The sequence below is a fragment of the Diabrotica virgifera genome, chromosome 6 (assembly GCF_917563875.1).
Source record: "Diabrotica virgifera virgifera chromosome 6, PGI_DIABVI_V3a".
Lineage (NCBI taxonomy): Eukaryota > Metazoa > Arthropoda > Insecta > Coleoptera > Chrysomelidae > Diabrotica > Diabrotica virgifera.
In genome coordinates, this window is record NC_065448.1 from 36,971,917 (window position 1) to 36,984,437 (window position 12,521).

A 12,521-nucleotide genomic window follows, 5' to 3' on the forward strand; every position below is an offset into this window, starting at 1 on the left:
TTCACATAGCCAGGTTCCCAGGTACTTAAACTTTCTTACGCACTCTACATCTTGGTTGTTATATGCTAGTCTTGCATTTTGATGATGTTGACATAATTGACGGCTGATTATAAGGAACTTCGTCTTTTTTATGTTGATGCTAAGTCCCATGTTCTCGCTATGCTCTCCAATTTTATTAAGAAGGTTTTGGAGGTCTCCTATATTGTCTGCTATTATAAGACCGATGAGTCATCCGCATATCGTATATTATTGACCAAGGCACCAGGCACCATTTGATGCCGCTTTCGCATTCCTCAAGAGCTTCCTGGAAGATACTTTCTGAATATAGATTGAACAGTAGTGGGGAGAGAATGAATCCCTGTCTTACACCTCTGATCTGAGAATTTTTTGAGCTTGCGTTGTTTCATTATCCACCTTGACGACAGCGGTTTGATTCCAGTAAAGAGCCTCTATGCAACGAATGTCTTTTTGATCTATGTCGAGTTGTTTTAGATATGTACGAGTTTATGATGTTGTACTCGATCGAAGGCTTTTTCATAATCCATAAAGCACATCATTACATCTTTCCTTTGATCGTAGCAGTTCTGAGCTAGCACTTGGGTTGCAACTAGTGCTTCCCTGGTACTCAGGCCTTTTCGAAATCCAAATTGTGAGCAACCAATAACCTTATCGCATTTTGTGGAGATTCTGTGTAGTGAAGAACTTTTGAGGAATATTTTTAAAGAATTGCTCATCAGACTTATCAGTCGGTGCTCTTGACACTTTGTTGCGTTGTTCTTTTTTGGCAAAGGGATAAAGGTAGATACAAGCCATTGGACAGGGAATTTTCCTTTTTTATAGATTTGGTTGAAAAATCTTTGGAGTATCGTAATTCCCTCTTCATCTAAGAATCTGAGTAACTCAACAGGAATTTGATCAGGTGCAACTGCTTTCCCGTCTTTCGAGGTATTTAAAGCTCTAGTAATTTCTTCAATTGTGATCTCGGGACCAGATAGGTTGTTAATATCTATCACTTGTTCCTGAACGACTTCTACCTCAGGCCTCTCGTCTGCAAAGAGATTTTTGATGTATTTTTCCCATATGAGTTTCCTCTCTCTATCATCTTGTGCCATTTTTACTTGTTCATTTTCTAAGTTAGAAAGCTTCTTTTTTCTGTATATTCCAGCTACCTCCTTTAGTTTCTTATGTAGATTGTGGTCATCATGTTGTTTTTGTAACTGTTCCATTTCCTCACATTGTTTCTTTAGCCACTTATTTTTTGCCGTTCTTAGGTTCTTATCTCCCTTCTTATGCTTTGTTGTTGTTCTCGATATTTGTCTCGGTTCCCTTGGTTTTTATGTTTTCTTCTTTCTTCGAACATTGCCAGGATTTCGTCAGTCATCCAACTTTTCTTTTGTATTTTTTGTTTATAACTTAATTCTTTTTTAACTGTATCCGTTATTGTTTCCTCTATGACTCTCCATGTGTTATCCATATAAACTTCTCTTTCTAGTTCTACTTTTGTATTCTTTGTTTAATTTCATACTTAATTCTCTTCTGATATTCTCATCTTTAAGTTTAGCATAGTCGATTGTTGGTTCTGGTTTGCGTCTCCTCATATTAGTGATTTTTATTTTTATTTCTGCTAAGAGAAGGACATGGTCTGATGGAACATCGGCGCCAGGTTATGTACAAGTTCTAGTTATTGATGATCCAAATCTTTTGTTAACCATTATGTCTTGTAATCGATCTGGTTTGGAACTATACTCTCGGGGCGGTCCGCTATTACTCCTCATTTAATCTCTATTTCAAATATTTAAAAATCGTTTTTTGATCTCCTGAGCAATTTGGCTTTTTGCAGTTACGTCATTCTTGTTTCGGACCGGTGATATTTTCTTCGGTACCTACTATACTATAAGGTGCTGCCGCAGAGATTAAACTGAGTATATTCTTATTGCTACAACGAAATTCCACTGCAATATTCTCGAGTTAGATAAAGACCATGCTATCTATATGATTGTTGGTAGTACGGTAGTGGTAGTACCTACTAGGTACTGAAGTGGAGTTGTAACAAATAAAACTTTGTTATATATAATTGACGACGGATGGGCAATTCAATTTCCGCCACCCATTTCCCTCAGATAACGTAAGCTGCATCTCACAAACGCTGATCTACAGCTCCCGGACCGAACCATGGCCGGTGACAGAAATCCTGACTGCGTAAAATTTAGGTGGATGTAAGACCGACGACAGCGTTTGTCATCGGCCATGGTTGGCTCCGGGAGCTGTAAGAGCCGTTTCCAAAGTATGCGATAACATCTTGGTACCCATCGCTTGTTGGCTGTTTTACGCAAAGATTCTTCACCTTAAGGCCGCGTCTCACCATCAAATAATTTGATCAAACAGTTTGAGTAAACTTGACGTACTTGAGGAAGTACGTCAAAGTGACGTCACAGTTGCAGTTTTTTTGAAATTCTAAAAATCTGTGCTCTCACTATCAGTCTAGTTTGATCAAATTTTTTGTATTGAGTTGTCTAACTTGTTTGTATTTTATTCAAAATTAAAATTTTTCATTATTATCCACAATGAACACTCAGGATGTGACGTCACTAACTGTCACTTTCAGTTTGCTCAAATTATTTGATGGTGGGACGCGGTCTTTACACTCCTCTATTAGCTTCTGTGCTAAACCTAACCACCTTCTGATCTGAGTCCCCCGATCCACTATAAGTAGTATATTTGCTTCTCCACTATATGCATTACTATTGCAAGCCCCCCTCCTATAAGCTCCCGCAAAAAGGGAGATGCCTCTCCTTGAAGAGGCCTAGGCCTAAAGGTTTAAATTTTAAATGACCTGTAATGATCCTGATCGCACCCATCATCAATTATTATAATACAAAACTGTACCCCACTCCCCACTGCACTCCCTAAAATTCCACTCAAAAACATGTTTTCTCTCCATAGACAAATGACATTTCTGTAACAGAAAGTTTTTTCTGTACAGATACACAAATAAATAGAAACAAATACCTGCACGCTGCAATCTAAAATTGTGCGACAGAGAAAAAGACATCTCTTTCTAATCGGCGGGGTTTATCAAATAAATCACGTTGGGTTTAGCGACCACGTGATTTTCCACTGCCGCCGATTAAAAAGAGATGCATACCCTGATTAGAGAACATTTTTCTCTGTCGCACGAGGGACACGACACAATTTTAGATTGAAGCGCGCAGTCTAATGGTGCGTCCGCATTGGTAAATTGTTCGTGCGTATTGAATTATATAATAGTCCGTTCGTCGCAAATTTTTACCAGTTAGTGCTCAAATAATTTATTGATCTTCGATCGAAAACGATAACCGATGGAGCGTGTGCGTCGAAAATTCTTGCGTCCAATTTATGCGACGAACACGTTCACACTACCACAGTTTGCGACGAACAGCTGGTACGCACGAAAAATTTACCAATGCGGACGCGGCAAAGTATTTTTTATGGCTCCACGAAACATTCTAACAAAATAGTAATTTGGACTCTGAGGAACACAACGTTGACTATAGTTTGATGCAAACAGTGAGCCAGATGACTTGTTGGACCAAGAATCTACCGACTGCTGAATGTATACTTGGCCAAAGACTTTTTTCCATAGATAACAGTGGAGAAAACTGGATTAAGTGCCTAATGTGTGGGCCTTGGGCTCAATATAATTGTGCCAGCTTGTTACATGGATCTGTGCCTTCTTCAAGCCAATTAAGCTAGGTATACTTTTTCCATTTTTCACAATGTTTGAGAAGCTTCTTACTGTTCCTATGTATGCTCCTGCGAATAAGGCATATTTTAAGAAGGACTGACTCGCCCATTCTGTAGGTTTTATTTATTTATTTATTAGTGTCCATACGTAGTTTTATCAGAATTCTTGTAAAGTTAGCTTAGCTAACAGACGCATACAAAAGGATGGTACGATTTCCCAGATATTTAAATACTTCAAATTTTTTTACGTTAAGTTTGAGATAAAGAAATGAGTTTATTGTTGAAATGAATTTATTGTTTTTAAAATACAAATTTAAATTAAACCATCATCCGAAGCGCTTTTTTATAATAACGAAGAATGGTACCAAATTTGAACGATTCATCAATCCCAAGTAGTTATTCATCAAAAATTGGTTGGACTGAACCAACATCACATCCTCGCGATGAAAAATTATTCATCTTGGACCAATCACTGTCGTCAATTAGTTGAATATTTCCGGCAAATAAATAACTATTCTGAATAATATTGAATTTTTTATAACAATAACATCTCAACAGCTTAATTCACAGCTTGTATCGCCCAATATTTCTTTCAAATCACTTTAAAATATAATATAGAGTTGAACTTGCATATTATACGGTGTTGCAAAATAGTTGCAAAGAAAAATTGTGTAAACATTTCATAGTTTTCAATTTTTTTTTCAATGTGGAATCTCATATATGTTATTTCATATGCTCAGAGATTATATGCTGCATTAAAGAACCTTCCCGAGAAAACTGCTCAAAACATATGTAGCACTTGTAGCGTTTTTTCCCAGTGTGCGATATTACATGATCTTCCAAAGAATCTGCCTGAGAAAACTGCTTACAGCATATCTGACACTTGTAAGGTTTTTGTTCAGTGTGCGTTCTTATATGTTGATTTAAACCAGATACTTGACCAAAGTGCTTAAAACAAACTTCGCACTTGAAACGTTTTTCTCTAATATGCGAGCTCATATGTTCTTTCAAGGAGCTTGCCTGAGAAAATTGCTTAGAACATATTTGGCACGTGTAACGTTTTTCTTCAGTATGCGTTCTTATATGGTGTTTCAAATCAGATGCTTTACCAAAGTGCTTAAAACAAATTTCGCACTTGTACCGTTGGTCTCCAGGGTGCGATCTTATATGTTGTTCCAAAGAATCTGCCTGAGAAAACTGCTTAGAGCACATCTGACACTTGTAAGGTTTGTGTTCAGTGTGGGTTCTTATATGTTGTTTTAAATCAGATGCTTGACCAAAGATCTTAAAACAAATTTCGCACGTGTAACGCTGTTCTTCAGTGTGCGATGTTATATGTTGTTTCAAAGAATCCGCCTGAGAAAACTGCTTACAGCACACCTGACACTTGTAAGATTTTTGTTCAGTGTGAGTTCTTATATGTTGTTTCAAATCAGGTGCTTTACCAAAGTGCTTAAAACAAATTTCGCACTTGTACCGTTGTTCTCCAGGGTGCGATCTTATATGTTGTTCCAAAGAATCTGCCTGAGAAAACTGCTTAGAGCACATCTGACACTTGTAAGGTTTTTGTTCAGTGTGGGTTCTTATATGTTGTTTTAAATCAGATGCTTGACCAAAGATCTTAAAACAAATTTCGCACTTGTAACGCTGTTCTTCAGTGTGCGATGTTATATGTTGTTTCAAAGAATCCGCCTGAGAAAACTGCTTACAGCACACCTGACACTTGTAAGATTTTTGTTCAGTGTGAGTTCTTATATGTTGTTTCAAATCAGGTGCTTGACCAAAGTGCTTAAAACAAACTTCGCACTTGTAACGTCGTTCTCCAGGGTGCGATCTTATATGTTGTTCCAAAGAATCTGCCTGAGAAAACTGCTTACAGCACATTTCACACTTGTAAGGTTTTTGTTCAGTGTGCGTTCTTATATGTTGTTTCAAATCAGGTGCCTGACCAAAGTGCTTAAAACAAACTTCGCACTTAAAGCGTTTTTCTTTAATATGCGAGCTCATATGTTCTTTCAAGAAACCTGCCTGAGAAAATTGCTTAAAACATATTTGGCACTTGTAAGGTTTTTCTTCAGTGTGCGTTCTTATATGTTGTTTTAAATCAGATGCTTGACCAAATTGCTTAAAACAAATTTTACACTTGTAACGTTGTTCTCCAGTGTGCGATTTTATATGTTGTTTCAAAGAATCTGCCTGCGAAAACTGCTTACAGCACATCTGACACTTGTAAGCTTTTTGTTCACTGTGCGTTCTTATATGTTTTTTCAAATCAGGTGCTTGACCAAAGTGCTTAAAACAAACTTCGCACTTAAAGCGTTTTTCTTTAATATGCGAGCTCATATGTTCTTTCAAGAAACCTGCCTGAGAAAATTGCTTAAAACATATTTGGCACTTGTAAGGTTTTTCTTCAGTGTGCGTTCTTACATGTTGTTTTAAATCAGATGCTTGACCAAAGTGCTTAAAACAAACTTCGCACTTGTAACGTTGTTCTCCAGGGTGCGATCTTATATGTTGTTCCAGAGAATCTGCCTGAGAAAACTGCTTACAGCACATCTGACACTTGTAAGATTTTTGTTCAGTGTGCGTTCTTATATGTTCTTTCAAAGAACTTGCCTTAGAAAACTGCTTAAAACATATTTGACACTCTTTAAGATTTTCTTCAGTGTCCATTCTTATAAGTCGTTTCAATTGAAATGCTCGACAAAAATGCTTAGAACAAACTTTACATTTGTAACGCTTTTCTCCAGAGTGCGATCTTGTATGTTGTTTCAAATCAGATGCTTGACCAAAGACTTTAAGACAAACTTCGCACTTGTATCGTTTTTCTAGAGTATGTGATCTTATATGTTCTTTCAAAGAACCTTCATGAGAAAACTGCTTAAAACATATTTGACACTTGTTATGTTTTTCTTCAGTGTGCATTCTTATAAGTTGTTTCAATTGAAATGCTCGACAAAAATGTTTAGAACAAATTTCGCACTTGTAACGTTTTTCTTCAGTGTGCGACCTTATATGTTGTTTCAAATCATCTGCATGCGTAAACTGCTTAAAGCACATTTGACACTTGTTAGATTTTTCTTCAGTATGCGTTCTTATATGTTGTATCAAATCAGATGCTTGACCAAAGTGCTTCAAACAAACTTCGCACTTGTATCGTTTTTCTGCATTGTTAGAAGTTACATGTTGTTGCAAAGAATCTGCCTGAGAAGACAGCTTACAGCCCATTTGACTTTTGTTAGGTTTTTCTCCAGGGTGCGATCTTATATGTTGTTTCAAAGCATCTGCATGAGAAAACCTCCCAAAACAAATGTCGCACTTGTAAGGTTTTTCTCCACTGTGAATTTTCGTATGCTCAGCTAAGGAACTTATACAAGTAAATCGCCGAAAACACATTTCACATTGTATTGGGTTTTCTTTAGCGGATTGACTTATACGTTCCTTTTTAGATGGGTTTACAGGTATTGTTTTCATTATTCCCAATGTGTTCTCCTCTTGCGGAAAGCCTGAAATAAAAACAAAAATATAAATTTGCAAATCTCTCTTATTAAACATGGTGTTCAAAATTCTAACAAAATTAGTTACCGAATATTTATTAAAGTTATACTTCTTTAGGCGCGATTGAGAGTAAAATTTCATAATACTGCGCGCATGCGCACACAGACAGTATGGCGTTTAGTTGATAAATCTTTCAAGTTATGTATAAATAATATATTAGTGCAAGAAAAGGTGTGAAAAGAATATATTCGTGTTTTTAGTAAATATATTTATTATAATTTTTGTGTCTTTGGATTTGTCTTCCTCAGGAGTAAGATGAGTATTATTAAAACATTTTTTTTGTATATTTATTATACTTCACCTTGTCTGTTTGTTACCGTGAATTGTCATTAGGTACGTCCGAACCGATACAGTCCTCGTAGCGTATTTGGTATAGCATTCGGCCAGAGATCGAGAGGTCTTGAGTTCGAATTCGGAGCAATCCTTTTTTTTTTTATTTTTTTGAAAGCAGTAAGCACAAAATTAGTTTGGTGTTAAAAAAAAATTAAAACAAACTGTTTAAAGTATATTTGTTTTTAAGAAATCATATAATAGAAGTATAACTTCTTACGTGCGTACAAAGTACACACACATTCTTTTATTCAAAAGATGAGTTCTATTCGTATACTTTCACCTGGGATATACCCAGCCGTTAATTGAAGGGAAGTAAGCTGACCATTCTATTATTTATTTATATTATATTATTCTATTGCGAATAGCTTAATACGGTACGGATAATATAGGGGCAATTCCAAAATCTACTGAAGCTAGCTTTCTTTTGCCATAAGTCAGGTAAAAACACAACATATAAAGTCGAAAAATAGTTCTCTTGAGAGACACAAGTGTTCGCAGTGTCTCATCTCGTAGTGTAATACAGTTGAAATATTGTCGTTGCAGAAGACACAAATACTCTCAATGTCTCATCTCGTAGTGTATTACAGTCAAATAATAGTCGGTCGTGACGGCAGACACAAGGACTCGCAGTGTCTCATTGTGACAGAAGACACAAGTACTCGCAGTGTCTTATCTCATAGAGCAGCGGTTCTCAATCTTTTTGAGTCATGTACCACCAAATATATTTTATTATTTTTGGTACCACCTAACTGAAATACCTATCTAGCTAGATGATCTAATTAACTATTATAGTGGTGCTGATTTTGGCTGTTTTTGCGTTTTGTGTACCACCTCAAATAATGATATGTACCACCAGTGGTACATGTACCACAGATTGAGAACCGCTATCATAGAGTATTACAGTCGAAGAGTAGTCGTAGCAGAAGACAAAAGTACTCGCAGTGTCTCTATCTCGTAAAGTATTCATCATCATCAATCAGCTAATCGCGTCCACTGGAGAACATAGGCCTCCCTCAGTTCATTCCAATTTTCTCTACGCTTGGCCGCTTGTAGCCAGTTTCTCGCTACTCTTTTTATGTCGTCGGTCCATCTAATCGGTGGTCGTCCTCGCTTCTTTTATAGTTTCTGGGCCTCCATTCCATGATTCGCCGTATCCACCGTCCATTTTGTGTTCTAGCTAAGTGCCCTGCCCAGTTCCACAAGCGTCGTAGCTTTTTCAATGACGTCTTGAACTCCTGATATTTACCTGATTTGTTATGTGGTCTCGAAGGCTCACGTTTAGCATTGCACGTTCCATGGCTCGTTGTGTAACTCAGAGTTTATTTGCGGATTTTTGCGTCAGTGTTAAAGTCTCTACTCCATAAGTTTGTACAGGCAAAATACATTGGTTATAAACTTTTCGCTTGAGACACATGGGAATTGAACTTTTTAGAATATGGCTTAGTTTGCCAAATGCTGCATGTAAGGCCTATTCGCCTCTGTATTTCATGTGTTTGATTGTCTCTGCTTATTTTGATCTCGTGTCCCAGATATTTGTAAGTGTCTGCTTGTTGTGTGGTATTATTGTCAATAGTTATAGTACGTTCTTTAACGGTAAAATATTGCAAAACCTCCTAATTCTAAAGAACCGCTTGGATTGACATGAAATTTGGCATAAGCATAGCTAACAAGTCAAAGAAAAAAAGTGATATTGCGCCGATGTGGGCTTTTGCCCTGGGGGTGGTTTTCACCCCCTCTTGGGAGTGAAAAATATACGACCAAAGTAAGTCCGGAAATGGATAAACTGACTAATTGTAAGTAACTTTTGTTCTATAGCAGGGGTGGCCAAGCTCTTTGATAGTCCGAGCCATTTTTCAAAATCAGAAATTTTTCCCGAGCCGCAATTAAAAAAGGTATTAAATTTTTCTCTCAGTGTTTGGATTTCAGGAATTTTAACGTGAAATAAAATGGTTCACCTCGTTGTTTCAAATATAAAAATAATTCTACAATCAGCCTTCTATTTCAGAATACTTCGATTCCTCATCATCCTTCCATTTTTTTCTGGGATAAAATTCTGGAAAAAACACAGTTTTTAACACTCTATCTTTCTCTGATCTTACCACATGACCTGCCCATCTTATCTTAGCTTTTATATGTCTGACGATGTTTTGTAAGTTGTCAGTACTATACACAGTCACCAATTCAGGTTTGGGGGATCAAACCTGATCAAGTCATCTCTTTGAGAGCCATATATCTTTCTGAGTACTTTCCTTTCAAAGATCAGCAGCATATTTATTTTCCGCTGATGTAGAGTCCATGTTTCACTTCCACATGTAACAATTAGGTGAATAACTATTGGCCTGTACAGTCTAAATTTAAATTGTCTTTTCAGCAGCTTAGATCTTCTATTCTACGCAGTTATCCTTGCTGAGACCTCTCTTCTTACATTATGTAGTTGTCTGATTGTCATCTGTGATTGCCGCTCTTAAACTCTATTACTATTTCGCAGTTGTGGTCATTAATAGTTATGTTCTGCCTAACTCTTGGTCTTGGATTTTTGGTTACTAGCATGTATTTCGTATTCTCTTCATTTATTCGAAGCCTCAGACTACCTGTTTCTTCCTCGAGTCATGAAAACTCCTCTCTCACGTCTCTTGTAGAATGAGCGACTGCACCTAGATTATCAGCAAAGGTCCACAATAGTTTTGATTTTTGATTTGCAAATCCCCTGTCAGCTCAGATGATATTTTACTTATTACATATTCTAAGGCCAAATTGAATAGCAACGGTGATAAGGGTCTCCTTTTCTTAGTACTGATGTTACACTTAGTCTTTTATATAATTTATGGTCAATAATTTAAGACATTGAAACACAAAAATTAAAAGGAATTCAGGTACATTTATTGAGAGCCACAAGTTATCTTCCAAAGAGCCACATGTGGCTCGCGAGCCACAGTTTGGCCACCTCTGTTCTATAGTTTTTTCATTAAGTCAATATTTTTCGAGTTATTTGCCAGTGAATATGTTCATTTTTTCAACAAAATAACCACGCTTTTAGACAGTTTTTCGCAAATAACTCAAAAAGTAAGTATGTTGTCGAAAAAAACATTCTTAGCAAAAATATATCCTGTAAAAATTAAAAAAAAAGATGTATATTTCACGTCACTATACCTAGAAGCAGAGGTATAGTTAATAAAAAATAGGTTCATATTCGTCAAATTCCACATGGAATAATTTAACGTGAAATTACCAAAAATGAAGCACATTTCGGGGAAAACTCATTACAACTTATTTAAAGGGTTTAAAAAAAGCTTCATTTTTGTTTATTAAAAAAAAATTTCAGCATCAAAAGTAAACAAGTTACGCTCAAAATAAAATTAGTCCCTTTTTTTGGTAAAAAATCGGGAAAATCACCCCCTAATTAGTATCTCAAATGAACTTAATCTTTAAGACTTCACAAGTTTCTTGACTCGTGTATGTATTGTTTATATGATCTGTAAGTTTCATCAGTTCAAAGTCCTTATTTGTGAAAGGGCTATAGTTAAAAGGGGTTGAACGAGTCACTGATCACGAATGTATGCAAATTTAGAAACACCACATCTTAATCAATTTTTGTCTTACAGAAAAACAAAAGAATACAGGATATTCAGAAAAGCAATGCTGACTATTTTTGTTTTTTGAGATTTTTGGTATCTCTAACAATTTTTAAGTTATTTTGAAAAAAAGAATATTTTTCAAAATTAAAATTTTTGAAAATTTTACTTTGAAACCAAATTTTTTCAAAAATAAGCACTTTGAATCGATGAAACTTACAGATCATATAAACACAACATAAGTAAAATAATTTGTGGAGCGGTAACGACTAATTTTATTTAAGTTGCTAATTAGGGGGTGGTCTTCCCGATTTTTTTTTGCCAAAACAAAAGGGACCAACTTTATTTTGAGCGTAACTTGCTTAAAGTTGATGCTAGAAACTTTTTATAAAAACAGAAATAAAGCTTCTTTTAAACACTTTAAAAAAGTTATAATGGGTTTTCCCCAAAAAGTGCTTAATTTTTTGGATATTTCACGTCGAAATATTTTATTTGAAATTTGGTGAATATGAACCTATTTTTCATTAGCTATAACTCTGGTTCTACGAGGTCCAGAGACCTCATGCGTACACCATTTTTTTACTTTTTAACAGGCTATATTTTTGCTAAGAACGTTTTTTTCGGCAAAATACTTACTTTTTGAGTTATTTGCGAAAAACCGTCTAAAAATGTGGTTATTTTGTTGAAAAATGAACATATTCACTCGAAAAGTGTTGACTTGGCGAAAAAGATCTATAGAACAAAAGTTACTTAAACTTAGTCAATTTATTCTAATCCGGACTTATTTTGAACATATATTTTTTCACACCCAAGAGGGGGTGAAAGTCACTCCCAGGGCAAAAGCACACATCGGCACAATATCACTTTTTTCTTTGACATGTAAGCTATGCGTATGCCAAATTTCATGTCAATTCAAGCGGTTCTTTAAAATTTAGAACAAAAACCGTGAAAGAATGTACTATTATATTTCCACTCATTACGAGATTTGTCATAAGTTTAGTTTTCTCAAAGTTCATTTTTAATCCTGCTCTCTCAGAGTTTTAAGCGAATGTATCATAGAAACTATATCCTGTAAGATATCTGCGATTAATGTATCATCCGCAAACCTCAGATGATTTAATCTCTCTCCATCTATATTGATGCCCATATCTTGATATTAAGTGTACTTAAATATTGACTCTAAGAGCTGCTGTGAATAATTTAGGTGAAACATTGTCTCATTGTCTTATGACGATGCATAATTATCCGTATGCGCGCCAATGGTGAATATTAAATTCTTAATTGTATGTCAAAAAATATGCAATAACTACGTCTTAAAAGCCACTAACTTTCATT

General features: G+C 35.7%; 1 protein-coding gene across 1 annotated transcript in view; it reads right to left on the reverse strand.

The window, feature by feature from the left end:
* Positions 1-4,008: 4,008 nt before the first annotated feature.
* Positions 4,009-12,521, reverse strand: part of LOC126885872 (zinc finger protein 271-like) — an 84,536-nt gene continuing 76,023 nt past the window's right edge. Inside the window, exon 2 of the mRNA XM_050652661.1 lies at positions 4,009-7,229. Coding sequence (XP_050508618.1) covers positions 4,447-7,229 — 2,783 coding nt within the window. The 3' untranslated portion in view covers positions 4,009-4,446. The remainder of the gene's footprint in view (positions 7,230-12,521) is intronic.